Genomic DNA, 13,150 nt, shown 5'->3' on the forward strand with positions numbered 1-13,150 from the left:
GGCGGTGCCGGTGAGGCCACGCCTCTTCCGCCCCGCAGCTCCGACACCGCGTGTGGACTGCTCAGGCTGCCGGGGCCTGGTTTCTCTGAACTCAACCTTGGTGTCCGGACTGGCGAGATGGCGGCGGAGGTGTTGCCGAGTGCGAGGTGGCTGTACTGTGGGGAGCCCGACGAGAGCCAGAGAGCAGTACTGGGTAAAGACTGCGGAACCGGAGCAGAGTTCCCCATAGCTCCCTCCCCTTCATTCCGTTTGTATGCCTCTACAGTCTTCCTGCCCCTGTCGGGCCCCTTTCCCAGCTGGGCCAAGACCCCCTCCAGTCTCCTCCACTCCTTGGGGCTTGGCCAGGGTGCCTTTGTCATCATCCCACCATCTTGCTGTCACCACTTCCCAGCTGGATGAGGACGTCCCAGGCACCCTTCCCCCCAGGGCTGTACCGGTCATCCATGACCTCATCCACTCACACCTGCCTCGCTTCTCTCCACCGGGTAGAGATTCCCCTGTCTCTCTAGGTCTGGGCTAGGCCTCAGCTCTCTTCCCCTAGTTATTTCCTTCTGTTGCAGCCCTCCCCAGCACTGCCCTCACTTCCCCATCTCCTCTTCCCAACTGGACCAGGACCTCCTTCAGTCCCCCTTTAGGTCAGGACCTGGGCTTCCTTACCATTCCCATTCCTTTAATCACTCCCTCCCAACGAACAGTCCAGTTCTTCTCTACCATACACTGTGGGTCCTTCTACTCTCATCTCATTCTTGGGCTGCAATCTTACAGTCCAGTTCTCCAATGGGAAGCTGCAGAATCCAGGCAACATGCGTTTTACTTTGTACAAGAGCAATGACTCCACAAACCCCAGGAAGAAGAGTCAGCGGATCCTAGTAAGTGCCGCGGTAGCCAGTTGCTCCACTTTGCAGGTCTCTGGAGGCCTTAGAGGCCCTTGGGTGTGGGTGGATGCGGGAGGGAGAGGAGAAAAGGGAGATAGCAAATGAGCCTTTGAAGAACTCCTGTGAGTCCCAGCAGGTTGGGGTATGGGGACAGGCTCCATTCAGTTATGTACTTTTGGTGACGTGATGGCCTTTCCTTGATTTGTTCATTCAGCAAGTGTTTATTGAGCACCCACTGTGGCCTGGTGTTGTAAGCTGCAAGGGAAACAGCTAAATCGGACCTGGCCCCACGCTAAGGGAGCTCCTACTCTAGAGCAGGGTTTCTCAGCCTCGGCACTATTGACATTCTGACCCAGATAATTCTTTGTTGTGGGCCAGACCGGTGCATAGCAGGATGTTCAGCAGCTTCCCCGGCCCCTAATCACTAGATATCAGTAGCACCTCCTCTTTGTGACACCCAGAATGTCAGACATTCCCACATGTCCCCCGAGGGGATTTGCCAGGTTGAGAACCACTGCTTTAGAGAGGTGAGAACTGGTTTTCTGAGTTCAGTAACTCATACAAGCGGACAAGCTCAGAGCCTGAGGGAGGGAGAGCGAGCTCAGTCAGAGAAGTCTCTTCTTGCCAGAAGGCCTTCCTGGGGGAGGGTGCGGCTGGCCAAGCTGAGCTCTGAAGGATGGAGGACGGTTTGACAGCTGAGGTTTCCTATTCCAAGTGAAGAGGATAGCAGGGACAAACATAGGGAAGCAGGAAAAGCTTGGCTGTGATTGAGGAGTGAATAAGCCCTTTCCATAGTCCTGCCAGCATATAAGGAGTAGTCATGGGAGAGGTGGGCGAAGAAGTTCAGGAAGGGCTTGGACTTTGGGCCCTTCCTGAAGGTTGCTGGCAGAACCATTTTATTGCATGCCTCTAAGTGCTGGGAGCCCAGGACCTGTCTCCCAAGGCCTGTGGTGCAGCTCCCCCAAGAACTTTTCAGACCAGCTAGAAGCTGGCACTCTCTGGGGCTTCCCTTTTAAAAGTCCTCTTGCCTTTCTCCCAGGGACACCGTGGATTCACTTGGATAGTGGGGCTGGATCATCTCCCAGAGGCTCTCTAGTTCTAATCCACTGCGGTTTGGATTCTAAAGCTTTTGCAAATGTGGGAAAGGGGGTCAAGATGCTTAATACGTTTCAACATTGGTTGTAGTGGTGCTTTTCCCTTTACATTTTAGGCAGCTGAAACAGACAGACTTTCCTATGTGGGAAACAATTTTGGGACCGGAGCTCTCAAATGCAACACTCTGTGCAGGTAGGGGTAGGGGAAGGGATGCGAGAAGGGGAGGATAGTGATGGTGAGCCTGGCACTGCTGTTTTTGGTCTCTATTTTAGGGGCAGTAGGGGAAATCTGGAGAGGTTTACCATGTCCCTGTGTTCCCAGATCCAGGGATCCTCACACCAGCATGCAGACATGCCGGAAAAGAAAAAAATGAGTTACATTTGTTGGATTTCCTAAAACCTCATTTATTTGTAATTTTCTTTAAGATAATTTTTTAGGGGCGCCTGGCTGGCTCATTCAGTGAGGCATGCAACTCTTGATCTTGGAGCTGTGAGTTTGAGCCCCACATTGGGAGTAGAGATTACTTAAATAATATAATTTTTAGTTGAGATATGATATGACATGACATTAGTTTCAGGTGTACAGCATAACCATTAGATATTTGTATATGTTGCAAAACGGTCACCACAATAAGCAGTCATCCATTACCACACAGAGTTACAAGTTTTTTCTTGTGGTGAGAACTTTTAAGATTTACTCTCTTAGCAACTTTCAAATACACAGTATTGTTAACTACAGTCACCATGCTGCACATTACATCCCCAGGGCTTACTTATTTTGTAACTGAAAGTACCTTTTGATCACCTTCATTACTTTGCAATATTCTTTATAACTGTCTTGTTCCCAAAAGGTGGCCTTCTCCACTTACTTGGAGTGTGTGATCAATAGGCCAAAGCTTGCCAGAAGTTTCTGCTGGAACAAGAAAAGGATTTGGTAGTGTCAAAAGCTCCAGGGTTTCCATACAGCTCTACCATTGATCAACTGGCTTTGGCACCTCTGCCCTTCACTAACCCCCAGTCTCCCCCTCGGTGCGACGAAGACTGTCCACAGGAACAGCCTGAGTAACTGTCGGGCGCTGGCAGAATGCAGACAGTGTTCTCTGATAGTATCCAACAGTGAACCACAAAAAAGGCCCTTTCAAAGCCCCCATGGCACCACCCTGATAGACGTCAGATTAATTTTATATGCTTAAAACTGTTAACACCGCGGCATGCCTTTACGAAGTTCTCTAGTTCAGACTGGTCTTCTCCCCATAATCCCCACAGTTTTACTTGTCTTTGCCTCCATAAAATTTATGTGTGCAATAAATGCTAGTGTAATTCTAGACTCTTATATCCCCAAAGGGTTTCCCACTACTAGGGCAGTGAGCACAAATGTAATTGGCTACCAGAATCACCTGGTAGCTTTTTTTTTTTTTCCTTCCAGAACTACCTTTGTTGTGGGTAGTACCTCATGAACTCCCTCCCTCCTTCCTTCCTTTCCCTCTTATGCTAAGAATGGCTGCTGTAGGGGATTACTGTTACTCAGCAGCCAATGTTGTGTTCCTCAAGTGTACTGGGGCAGAAGGGCCAGTGAGAACTTTTAAGCAGGAAAAAGGAAGTTGTATAAACAATACGTTTTGAATAATCTATTGTCATTGGTATTATTCCTCCTTTATTCAGGCATTTTGTGGGAATTCTGAACAAGACCTCTGGCCAGCTGGAGGTGTATGATGCTGAGTGGTTCAACATGCAGCCCCTGTTTTCAGGTAGGGCCCTGTTATGAAGGCTCACAAAAACACTGCATGTTTTAGGCTTGTTGGATGAGTTGGTTTTTGATTTGTAAAACACATTTTGTAGTTATTTTTAAAAGGGTGTCTTCCTGCAAATATTTATTGATGACCTCCTATGCTCCAGACACAAATTAGGGGTTAGAGATACAGCAACCAGCAAACCAGACATAGGTCCTGTCCCTACAGTGTTTACAGATTTGAGATCAGAAAATAGTCTTCTGGAAGCATTCTCATTCTTGATCTAAAGCACTTTTCTTTTGACTGCTGTGATTCGGTGACCCCTTACACTTGGCTTTCTATGATGTGTGCATTTGCCTCACCTCTTTGATGATGTTTTAATCACTTTTGTATCTCCCTAGCTGCTCAATAAATATTTTAATGAATAAAAAAAAAAAGAAAATAGTCTTTTTTAAAATTTTTCTTTTTTTTTTTTTTTAAGATTTTATTTATTTGCGAGAGAGAGAATGAGAGACAGAGAGCATGAGAGGGAGGAGGGTCAGAGGGAGAAGCAGACTCCCCGCTGAGCAGGGAGCCCGACACGGGACTCGATCCCGGGACTCCAGGATCATGACCTGAGCCGAAGGCAGTCGCTCAACCAACTGAGCCACCCAGGCGCCCCAAGAAAATAGTCTTAGTTAAAGCCACTTGAGCAGTGATCAGAGCAGAATATTGGAGGGCACGTCTGATATTTTTTTCATTCAGAGGTCTTTCTTAACTCTTCGTTGTTCTAGTTGGAGTAAAGGTTTTAGGGTCTCTAGCAGGTGATGGGAGTTACTGATGGGTTGGACAGTAATTTTCATGTTGAAGAGAAGTCTCTACACTTTTCTAATTTAGGAGGGGATCCATTTTTTCCCTAATCCAGTGGGAGAGCTTGTACTGCTTCTCTGTGTTGGCATCTTAGAATGCTCAGGGCTAGAGTGGGATCTTCCAGAGTGATAGGTGAGAGGGTCAGACTCAAGGGGCTCCTGTTCCCTAAATCTTAAATACGGAGAACCACAGTGGGGGAGGGTATAGATGAGGAAGGATTGTTAGGATCTTGGTGGATCTGCCTCATACCTTCCGACGCAGTAGTGCAGCTTGATTCCCTCAGAGCAGTGGTGCCAGTCCTTTTAAGAATCTGGAGGACCTGGACCTACTTCCCAGAAACGTACATAATATACAAGAATATATATGAGATTTTGCATATGATTGCAAAGGGCTCTTGAGTCCTGAAACCTATCTGTGACTTTCCTAGGGGTACAGAGTCTATAGGTTAAGAATTCCTTGCTTTGCGAACAAATACAACTATGTTTAAAGATTTTATTTACTTACTTGACAGAGAGAGAGACAGCGAGAGAGGGAACACAAGCAGGGGGAGTTGGAGAGGGAGAAGCAGGCTTCCCGCCTAGCGGAGAGCCCATTCGGGGCTCGATCCCAGGACCCTGGGATCATGACCTGAGCTGAAGGCAGACGCTTAACTGACTGAGCCACCCAGGTGCCCAGCATTTGGAGGATAATTTAAATGTAGTTGTATTTGGGGGTGCCTGGGTGGCTCAGTCAGTTAAGCGTTTGCCTTCAGCTCAGGTCATGATCCCAGGGTCCTGGGATCAAGTCCCACTTGGGGCTCCCTGCTCAGCGGGGAGCCTGCTTCTCCCCCCTGCCCCTCCCCCTGCTCATGCTTTCTCTCTCAAATAAATAAATAAAATCTTTAAAAAAAAAAAAAAATTATCCTCCAAATGCTTTTCTGACTTCTAAGGAGGCAAAGGAAATCGCTCATTAATCTGTTGATTAAACAAATTTTTGTTTTTACATGTAAAAAATTTGTAAGTAATGGTTTATTCTAGCCAGCATATATGTATTTATACATGCACGCACATGCAACATTTATTGATTCCTTACTATGTTCTAGGCACCGTTCTAAGCTCTTTTAACGCACAACATCATTTACTTCATGTAACAACCCTCTGGTGGTTTTATCAGTGACAAAACTGGCACAGGCTTTGACAGGGACATACTGCTGATATACATGTATATTATAATATGATATGATATGATGTAAGTTATACAATTATACTAATATATAATTATAAATTATAATTATATTAATATATAATTATATTATCACTTATAATTATATAAGTAATGTTAACATAACTTATATTAAATTATATTAGTTATGTTGAGTTATTATGTTATATATATCTCATCTCATATATACGTATAGGAGCTGGGAGTGAAACTCAGACAAGGTCACTCTAGAGCTTATGTTCCTGTCCTCTAGATTGTACTGCCCCTATATGAATACTTTATGGGAGATTAGAGAGCTTCATGTAAGTAACACATACCTCACATTTATGCCTGCCTTTAGGTCTTTTATAAGGAGGGCAGAACTATTTACTGGAAAGAGCTGAGGTCTTGGCTTCTAGTCACATCTCGGCCACTGCCTGGTGAACTGACCTGGGGCACATCATTTCTTTGGGAGACTTTTTCCTTATTTGTAAAATGAAGAGGTTGGACCCGATGACCCCTTTGTTTGACTCCTTATTTATTCTCCGTATCCTCTAACTGTATACTAAAGCCACAGACTAAATGTTCACAGGATCCATGATGTTAAACTCTGGGAAGTCCTGTAGTAAAGAAATCTGTTTTTCTTAGATTAACCCTGAAATAAATATTAATCACTCTTAAAACCTGTGGGCCTCACAGCTTGCTTTTTTCCCCCCTTCTCTGTTTTTGCTTGTTTTGTGTTTGATAGATGAATCAGTTGAGAGTGAATCGATACAGGAGAGTGAGACCAAAACTTTTAGAGAAAAGGTAAGTGTGACCAAACTGAGACATCGGACCTGAAGCAGGTTTCTTCTAGCCTTTGCATTTCTCCATCACTAAAATGAGCTGGCTGAACACAGGGCTGCTCCCAGCTCATTCAGTCTGTGGTTCCCCGGACAGTCTACCTGCGAGAGGCTTCTCGGCCTCACACGGTGCCGTCCTCCCGTCCGGGGCAGCTAGACACAGCTACGTGCCGGTGTTTGGAGCTGGTTCTCTGGGCTGACATAGGTGTAGCGTAACAGGTGGTTTTGGATTTAATGCAAGTTTCAGAAAATATTGGTTGTAGCCTGGAAGCTCTCACATTTAAACAAAGTAAACTTCAGGATTTTCAGTGTAGGCGGTTCCTACAAAGCTCATCTCACCCCAGATGGCAAATCGATTGAGTCTTCAGCACTGGCTGGGCACTGTATTGAGAACGGCATGAGGCCGTCTTCAGGCTCAGTGGGAGAGCGTGAGGGATTAGCGATGTCTGCTGCAGATGTAGGGCTGGAAAATGGTAGGCTGTGTGCCGGATTTACCAATCCTCTTTCTAGTTCAGGCTTTTCACTGTGCAAACGGGGACACCACTGATTTGTAAACAGCCCATGACAGTTTACAAAGCGAGCCCTTCAGATCCATTACTACAACAAGCCTGTGAGATAGAGAAGTATGATTCAGCCCAGTTTACAGGTGAGGTAATCCTGGCTCAGAAAGGCTGCGAGTTTCCCCAAGTCCCACAGCTAGGAGTAGTAGTGCCCAGCCTATCCCTAGACAAACCAAATTTGTCTACGCACAGATGGACTCTTGCATCGACGCCTTTGGAACCACCAAACAGAAGCGGGCTTTGAACTCCAGAAGAATGAACAGAGTTGGCAGTGAATCTCTGAATTGTGCAGTAGCTAAAGCTGCAGAGAATATTATTGATGCAAAGGGTGTGACTGGTAAGCAGCTGGGACTTGGGGTAAGAGTCTGCTCATAGACACGGCTTCCTCTTCTCTTGAGATCTTTTACCTGCCCCACAGATGGAAGTAAAGGGCATCAGGGCTGGATTCCTTCCTGACTCTCACTGAGTGCCTCCTTGGGGAACAGAGTCTGGAAATAGTAAGGCACGTCTGCCCTCAGGGAGCTCCCAGTCAAGTAGAGGAGACCGGCGTGCGGACGGGTGGGTGTGTGTGTGCCGTGTCCTGGCCGCCAGGGTTCCAGCTGGCGGGGCGCAAAGGGAGAGACCCTCGGCCTCTGGGGGTCACAGGGAGGTTTGGGGCAAGAAACCTGCTGTGATGATGATGAACTGAACCTCTAGGGACAGTGCTTCACTTTGGGATCAGCGGACCTTTTTCTCTTCTTAAACTCAGCAGCACCTTGAGCATTTAATTGTATTATTTAAAAACGTGTTTATTGCTAAAATGCATTGTAAGAACATAAGAGAAAGTTTACATAAGAGCAGTTTTTCTATTAAAATGGGATTTTTAGGGACGCTTGGGTGGCTCAGTTGGTTAAGTGTCCGACTCCTGATCTCAGCTCAGGTCTTGATCTCAGGGTCCTGAGTTCAAGCCGCCCATTAGGCTCCACGCTGGGGGTGGAGCCTACCTAAAAATAAGTAAGTAAATTAAAAAAATAAAATGGGATTTTAGTAATTTTTAGAAAATCTTTTCAAACCCTATGATTATGTAAATATTTTCCTGTGCTTTCTTTCAGTATTTTCACAATTTTACTTTTTATATTTAAATCTTAATGAAGATTTTTTTTTTTGGCATATGGTACAGACTAATTTTATATTTTCCAAAGGATTAGCCAGCTGTCCCCAGCTCCATCCTTTTTTTTGTAGAAGATGATTTAAAAAGTCCTCCTTCTCTCTCCTCTGTCTTCTGTTCAATTGTCCATTCTGTTCCTGTGGCAGCACCAGGCTCTTTGGATTTCAGTAGCCTCATCATCCAGCTTATTTTCTGATGGGGCAAATTCCTCCTCCTCTCCTTATTTTTCACAAACATTGGTTAGAGGAGCATGCCTTTTTTTCCCAGGTGATCCTAAGAATTGTTTTGTGAAATTCCCTCAAAATCCCACTGAGAATAAAATGGAGAGAATCAACATCTTCTTTACAATATTGTTTTCTTATCCAGGAACAGAGAAATATGTGTCTCCATTTATTTGAAAGCATAAGTAAATTTTTGAATTTTTTTGTTCAGTTTACTCTCAGCTGTCAAAGGACATTTAAAAAGAAAAGAAAAAGGGGCGCCTGCGTGGCTCAGTTGGTCAAGTGTCGGACTCATGATTTAGGCTCAGATTATGATCTCAGGGTCCTGGGATCGAGCCCCACATTGGGCTCCCTGCTCAGCGGGAAGTCTGCTTCTCCCTCTGCCCTCTGCCCTTGCCCCCACCCATGCTTGCTCTCTCTCTCTCTCTCAAATAAATAAAATAAAACTTAAAAAAAAAAACCTTAAAAGAAAATTCATTCATTTCCTATCATTTTACCAGATGAACTATTAGAATGTTCCTCTCTGTCCACATCTATATGCTTTCTTAATTCTTCTTTTTTTTTTTTTAAAGATTTTATTTATTTATTTGAGAGAGAATGAGAGACAGAGAGCAGGAGAGAGGGAGGGTCAGAGGGAGAAGCAGACTCCCTGCTGAGCAGGGAGCCCGATGCGGGACTCGATCCCGGGACTCCAGGATCATGACCTGAGCCGAAGGCAGTCGCTTAACCAACTGAGCCACCCAGGCGCCCTGCTTTCTTAATTCTTATGTTGTTTTTCTTGTTGGGTTGTTCACAGTTTTGTATTCTGATTTTTTTTTTTTAAGGTTTTATTTATTTATTTGACAGAGACAGCTAGGGAGGGAACACACGCAGGGAGAGTGGGAGAGGGAGAAGCAGGCTTCATGCTGAGCAGGGAGCCCGACGCGGGACTTGATCCCAGGACTCTGGGATCATGACCTGAGCCGGCAGACATTTAACAACTGAGCCACCCAGGCGCCCCAAGTTTTTTGTTTTTACTCACAGTTTGTGGAGAAGTTTTCTGGAAGTTAAGCTATGAAAGGCTCTCTTCCTCACTTTTAGCTTCTCTTGTATGGTAAATATTTATTAGCACACCTGTCCCACCCAACTACTGTCGGGTTACTTGAGGGGACCACGCTGCGTGCACCTTCTCCAGTGCCTGGTTAGGTTTGCGTCGTGAGTGGACATCGGCCTGGACCCATCAGCCTGGTCCGGCTGCATTGGCTGAAGCATTCAGATTAGGAGTTTTGGGACCAATTAATCTTGAGTGCATAAGTTGCAGAGTATTGGGGAACCTGAACCCAAACAGGATGATACCGACACCGTCTCTTCCTTTATTGAAAAGCTCTGGTCAATGACGCCATCCATGATGACCTGCAAGATGACTCCCTCTACCTTCCTCCCTGCCATGCTGATGCAGCCAAGCCTGAAGACGTGTATAAATTTGAAGACCGTATCCTTGTTGCAGTAGAAATACTGCTTTATTTCACAAGTTGGGAGATGCATACATGAGTGGGCAGACAGGCTCTCTGAGGATGTTGCTGGTCCCAGGATGCTCACAGAAGCTACAGCAGGACCTCTCACTTGCCCCGGCGCTGTTGCTGGGAGGTCAGCTAGGCTTCCTCACTGGCTGAGGGAGCGGCCCTAAGCCCCTGAGCCGCAAGCCCATTCTTCAGCCAAGTGCCACATGCCCTCAAGCGCAGCCCTGTGGGGGGTCACTATGAGTAGTCAAATAAGACTTTTAAGTCAGCCCTAAGTCTAGGGCAGACTGATTTGTAATAAGTAGAGCATGGAATTTCCCTACTTGGGGGTCTAGTCAGAGGGAAAATGCCCGTAGTAGCTTTGTGATAAGCTGAGGAGGCAGAGAAGCCTTGGCAGGGAATGGGCTCTGGGCTGGGAGTCTGGAGAACCGAGTCCCTGCACTCAGCCCCAGTGTATACATTCTGTGTGATCTTCCCCCATCTGGGCCTCAGTTTTCCCATCTCTAACATGGGGCTACTCTGAGATGAGCGAGCTAGTTGGATGTTTCCATTTTGGCCAGATTATGTTCTTGACCTGTCACTAGTTCTCTCCACTGCGGAGTATGAAGCTCTTCAGAGCCCATCCGAAGCTTTCAGGAATGTCTCATCAGAGGAAATACTGAAGATGATTGAAGAGAACAGGTACCCCCCCCACCCCCCCACCCCTTGGGTAGATGGAGTGTCTGGGGCAGTGATGTCAGAACACGACAGTAGTCAGACACGAAGTGGACCTTTAGGGGTGTCCGTCGGTGAGGGCATGTCTTTTCAACATTTGAACATTAACAAGCCAGTGTTTTCTTGAAAATGTTTGGACTTGGGGCGCCTGGGTGGCTCAGTTGTTAAGCATCTGCTTTCGGCTCAGGTCATGATCCCAGGGTCCTGGGATCGAGCCCCGCATCGGGCTCCCTGCTCGGCGGGAAGCCTGCTTCTTCCTCTCCCACTCCCCCTGCTTATGTTCCCTCTCTCACTGTGTCTCTCTCTGTCAAATAAATAAAATCTTAAAAAAAAAAAAGAAAAAGAAAATGTTTGGGCTTTCAGGCCTCTTGTCCCAAGGCTGTGGGTGGCAGTCAAGGGAGAGAGAGGTGGCCTCTGCATGGAGCCTGTGACTGAGCAGAGGGTGGTGAGGCCTTGTGGTTGGGGGCTTGGAACCGGGGCTGGCCCGTGTCCCCAGCGTTATGCTGATAGTGATTGTCCCTGGTGGGGCCCAGGTGCTAGCCTGCGAGTAGGTGCCAGTGGGGGTGATGGTGTACTGAGTGAGCTTTTATACACAAAGTTAAATTTATGGGGCACCTGGGGAGCTCAGTCGGTTAAGGGTCTGACTCTTGATTTCCGCTCAGGTTATGATCTCAGGGTCCCGAGGTTGAGCCCCACTTCGGGCTCCACACTCAGGGAGTCTGCTTCTCTCCCTCTCTCTCCCTCTGCCCCTCCCTCTGCTCATGCGCATGCTTTCTCTCTAAAATAAATAAATCTGGGGCACCTGGGTGGCTCAGTCATTGGGCGTCTGCCTTTGGCTCGGGTCATGATCCCGGGGTCCTGGGATCGAGCCCCGCATTGGGCTTCCTGCTCGGCGGGAAGCCTGCTTCTCCCTCTCCCACTCCCCCTGCTTGTGTTCCCTCTCTCGCTGTGTCTCTCTCTGTCAAATAAATAAATAAAATCTTTAAAAAAAAAAAAAAAATCTTTAAAAAAAGTTAAATTTATGTGTTTAAGTACTGTATATTTTATTTTATTTTTTTAAAGATTTTATTTATTTATTTGAGAGAGAGAGAATGAGAGAGAGAGAACACATGAGAGGGGATAGGGTCAGAGGACGAAGCAGACTCCCTGCCGAGCAGGGAGCCTGATGCGGGACTCGATCCCGGGACTCCAGGATCATGACCTGAGCCAAAGGCAGTCGCTTAACCAACTGAGCCACCCAGGCGCCCTAAGTACTGTATATTTTAAAGAACTCAGATTATCTCCCCTGTCTCCTTTGGCCCTTAAATCAGCTTTTCTTTTATGATGATAGTGGAATTTTCTTTTGAGTTTTTTCTTTTAATAATTTCATCTTGAGAAAATAAAAAATTGCCAACCCTAGGTTGGTTCCCTGATTTTTGAAAGTGCTTTTTTTGTTGTTGTTCCAAAGATACGTTTCCAGAAAAGCTTATTCTTGGTTCTGGGTTGTCTTCATGTACTTGTGGCTCTGCAGCAGGTGCAGGAATGGGCTCTGGGCTGAGAGTCTGGAGAACTGAGTCCCTGAGCTCTGCCTGAGGTACTGTGTGATCTTCCCCTCTCTGAGCCTCAGTTTTCTTATCTGTAAAATGAGGCTGCTGTATAAGATGGTCTTGAAGAGCCTTCTTATCTCTGTGAGTCCGGGATCCTCATGGTGGTGGACCAGTACATAAAGATAATAGCTAACACTGATGGAGCTCTTACATGTGCGTGTTTCTACACACTTTCCTTGCATTGGCTCATTTAATGCAGAGAAAACCTCTAGGGGGAGGCTACTATCTTTGCCCTAAATTTTTAGGTGAAGATGATGTACAGAGATGTATAGAAGATAGAAACTTGCCCAGGCCACTGAATGGCAGAGAGGGGGTTCAGACCCAGGCAGTCTGACCCACAAGCCTGTGCCCCAGACCACTGCGTCAGGATGGGGCAGCCTGTGGCCTGTGTGCCAGCTCCGGCCTGCTGCCTGTGAATGAAGCTGTGAACACAGCCGTGGCCGGTCATTTGTGTATTATAATGCTGCCCTCGCAGTACTTTGGCGGCTTTGGGTACCTGCAGCAGAGACCATATGGGCCACAAAGCCCGAAATATTTACTGACTAGCCCTTTAGCGCCTTAGCTCTGAAGCGTGCTCGCTGTGTTATGAGGAGCATTAGTAGGATGGCCCTTCCTCGACCGCTAGTGTGTATCAGCTGTGGGGGATGCCCACTGTTTTCGTTGTGAGAGTGGAAGTGCCCCTGACAGAGTTGGTCTTACACATTCCTCCCTTGCCCCCCGCCCCCCCCCCCCCCGTTTTAGCCACTGCTCCTTTGTCATAGAAGCGTTGAAGTCTTTGCCATCAGATGAAGAGAGCCGAGACTGCCAGGCCCGATGCATATGGTTTCTGGACACACTCATCAAATTTCGAGCAC

At 46.8% G+C, this 13,150-nt stretch overlaps 1 protein-coding gene across 1 annotated transcript in view; it reads left to right on the forward strand.

Annotated features, from left to right (window-relative positions):
- POLR1E (RNA polymerase I subunit E) overlaps nucleotides 1-13,150 on the forward strand; it is a 16,756-nt gene continuing 3,606 nt past the window's right edge. The window contains exons 1-9 of the mRNA XM_081803191.1: nucleotides 1-193; nucleotides 766-869; nucleotides 2,086-2,162; nucleotides 3,632-3,717; nucleotides 6,476-6,534; nucleotides 7,322-7,466; nucleotides 9,861-9,968; nucleotides 10,581-10,677; nucleotides 13,038-13,147. Coding sequence (XP_081659317.1) covers nucleotides 118-193; nucleotides 766-869; nucleotides 2,086-2,162; nucleotides 3,632-3,717; nucleotides 6,476-6,534; nucleotides 7,322-7,466; nucleotides 9,861-9,968; nucleotides 10,581-10,677; nucleotides 13,038-13,147 — 862 coding nt within the window. The 5' untranslated portion in view covers nucleotides 1-117. The remainder of the gene's footprint in view (nucleotides 194-765; nucleotides 870-2,085; nucleotides 2,163-3,631; nucleotides 3,718-6,475; nucleotides 6,535-7,321; nucleotides 7,467-9,860; nucleotides 9,969-10,580; nucleotides 10,678-13,037; nucleotides 13,148-13,150) is intronic.

Source organism: Leptonychotes weddellii, chromosome 14, assembly GCF_054177405.1.
Source record: "Leptonychotes weddellii isolate Sample4059 chromosome 14, ASM5417740v2, whole genome shotgun sequence".
In the NCBI taxonomy this organism is placed as follows: Eukaryota; Metazoa; Chordata; class Mammalia; order Carnivora; family Phocidae; genus Leptonychotes; species Leptonychotes weddellii.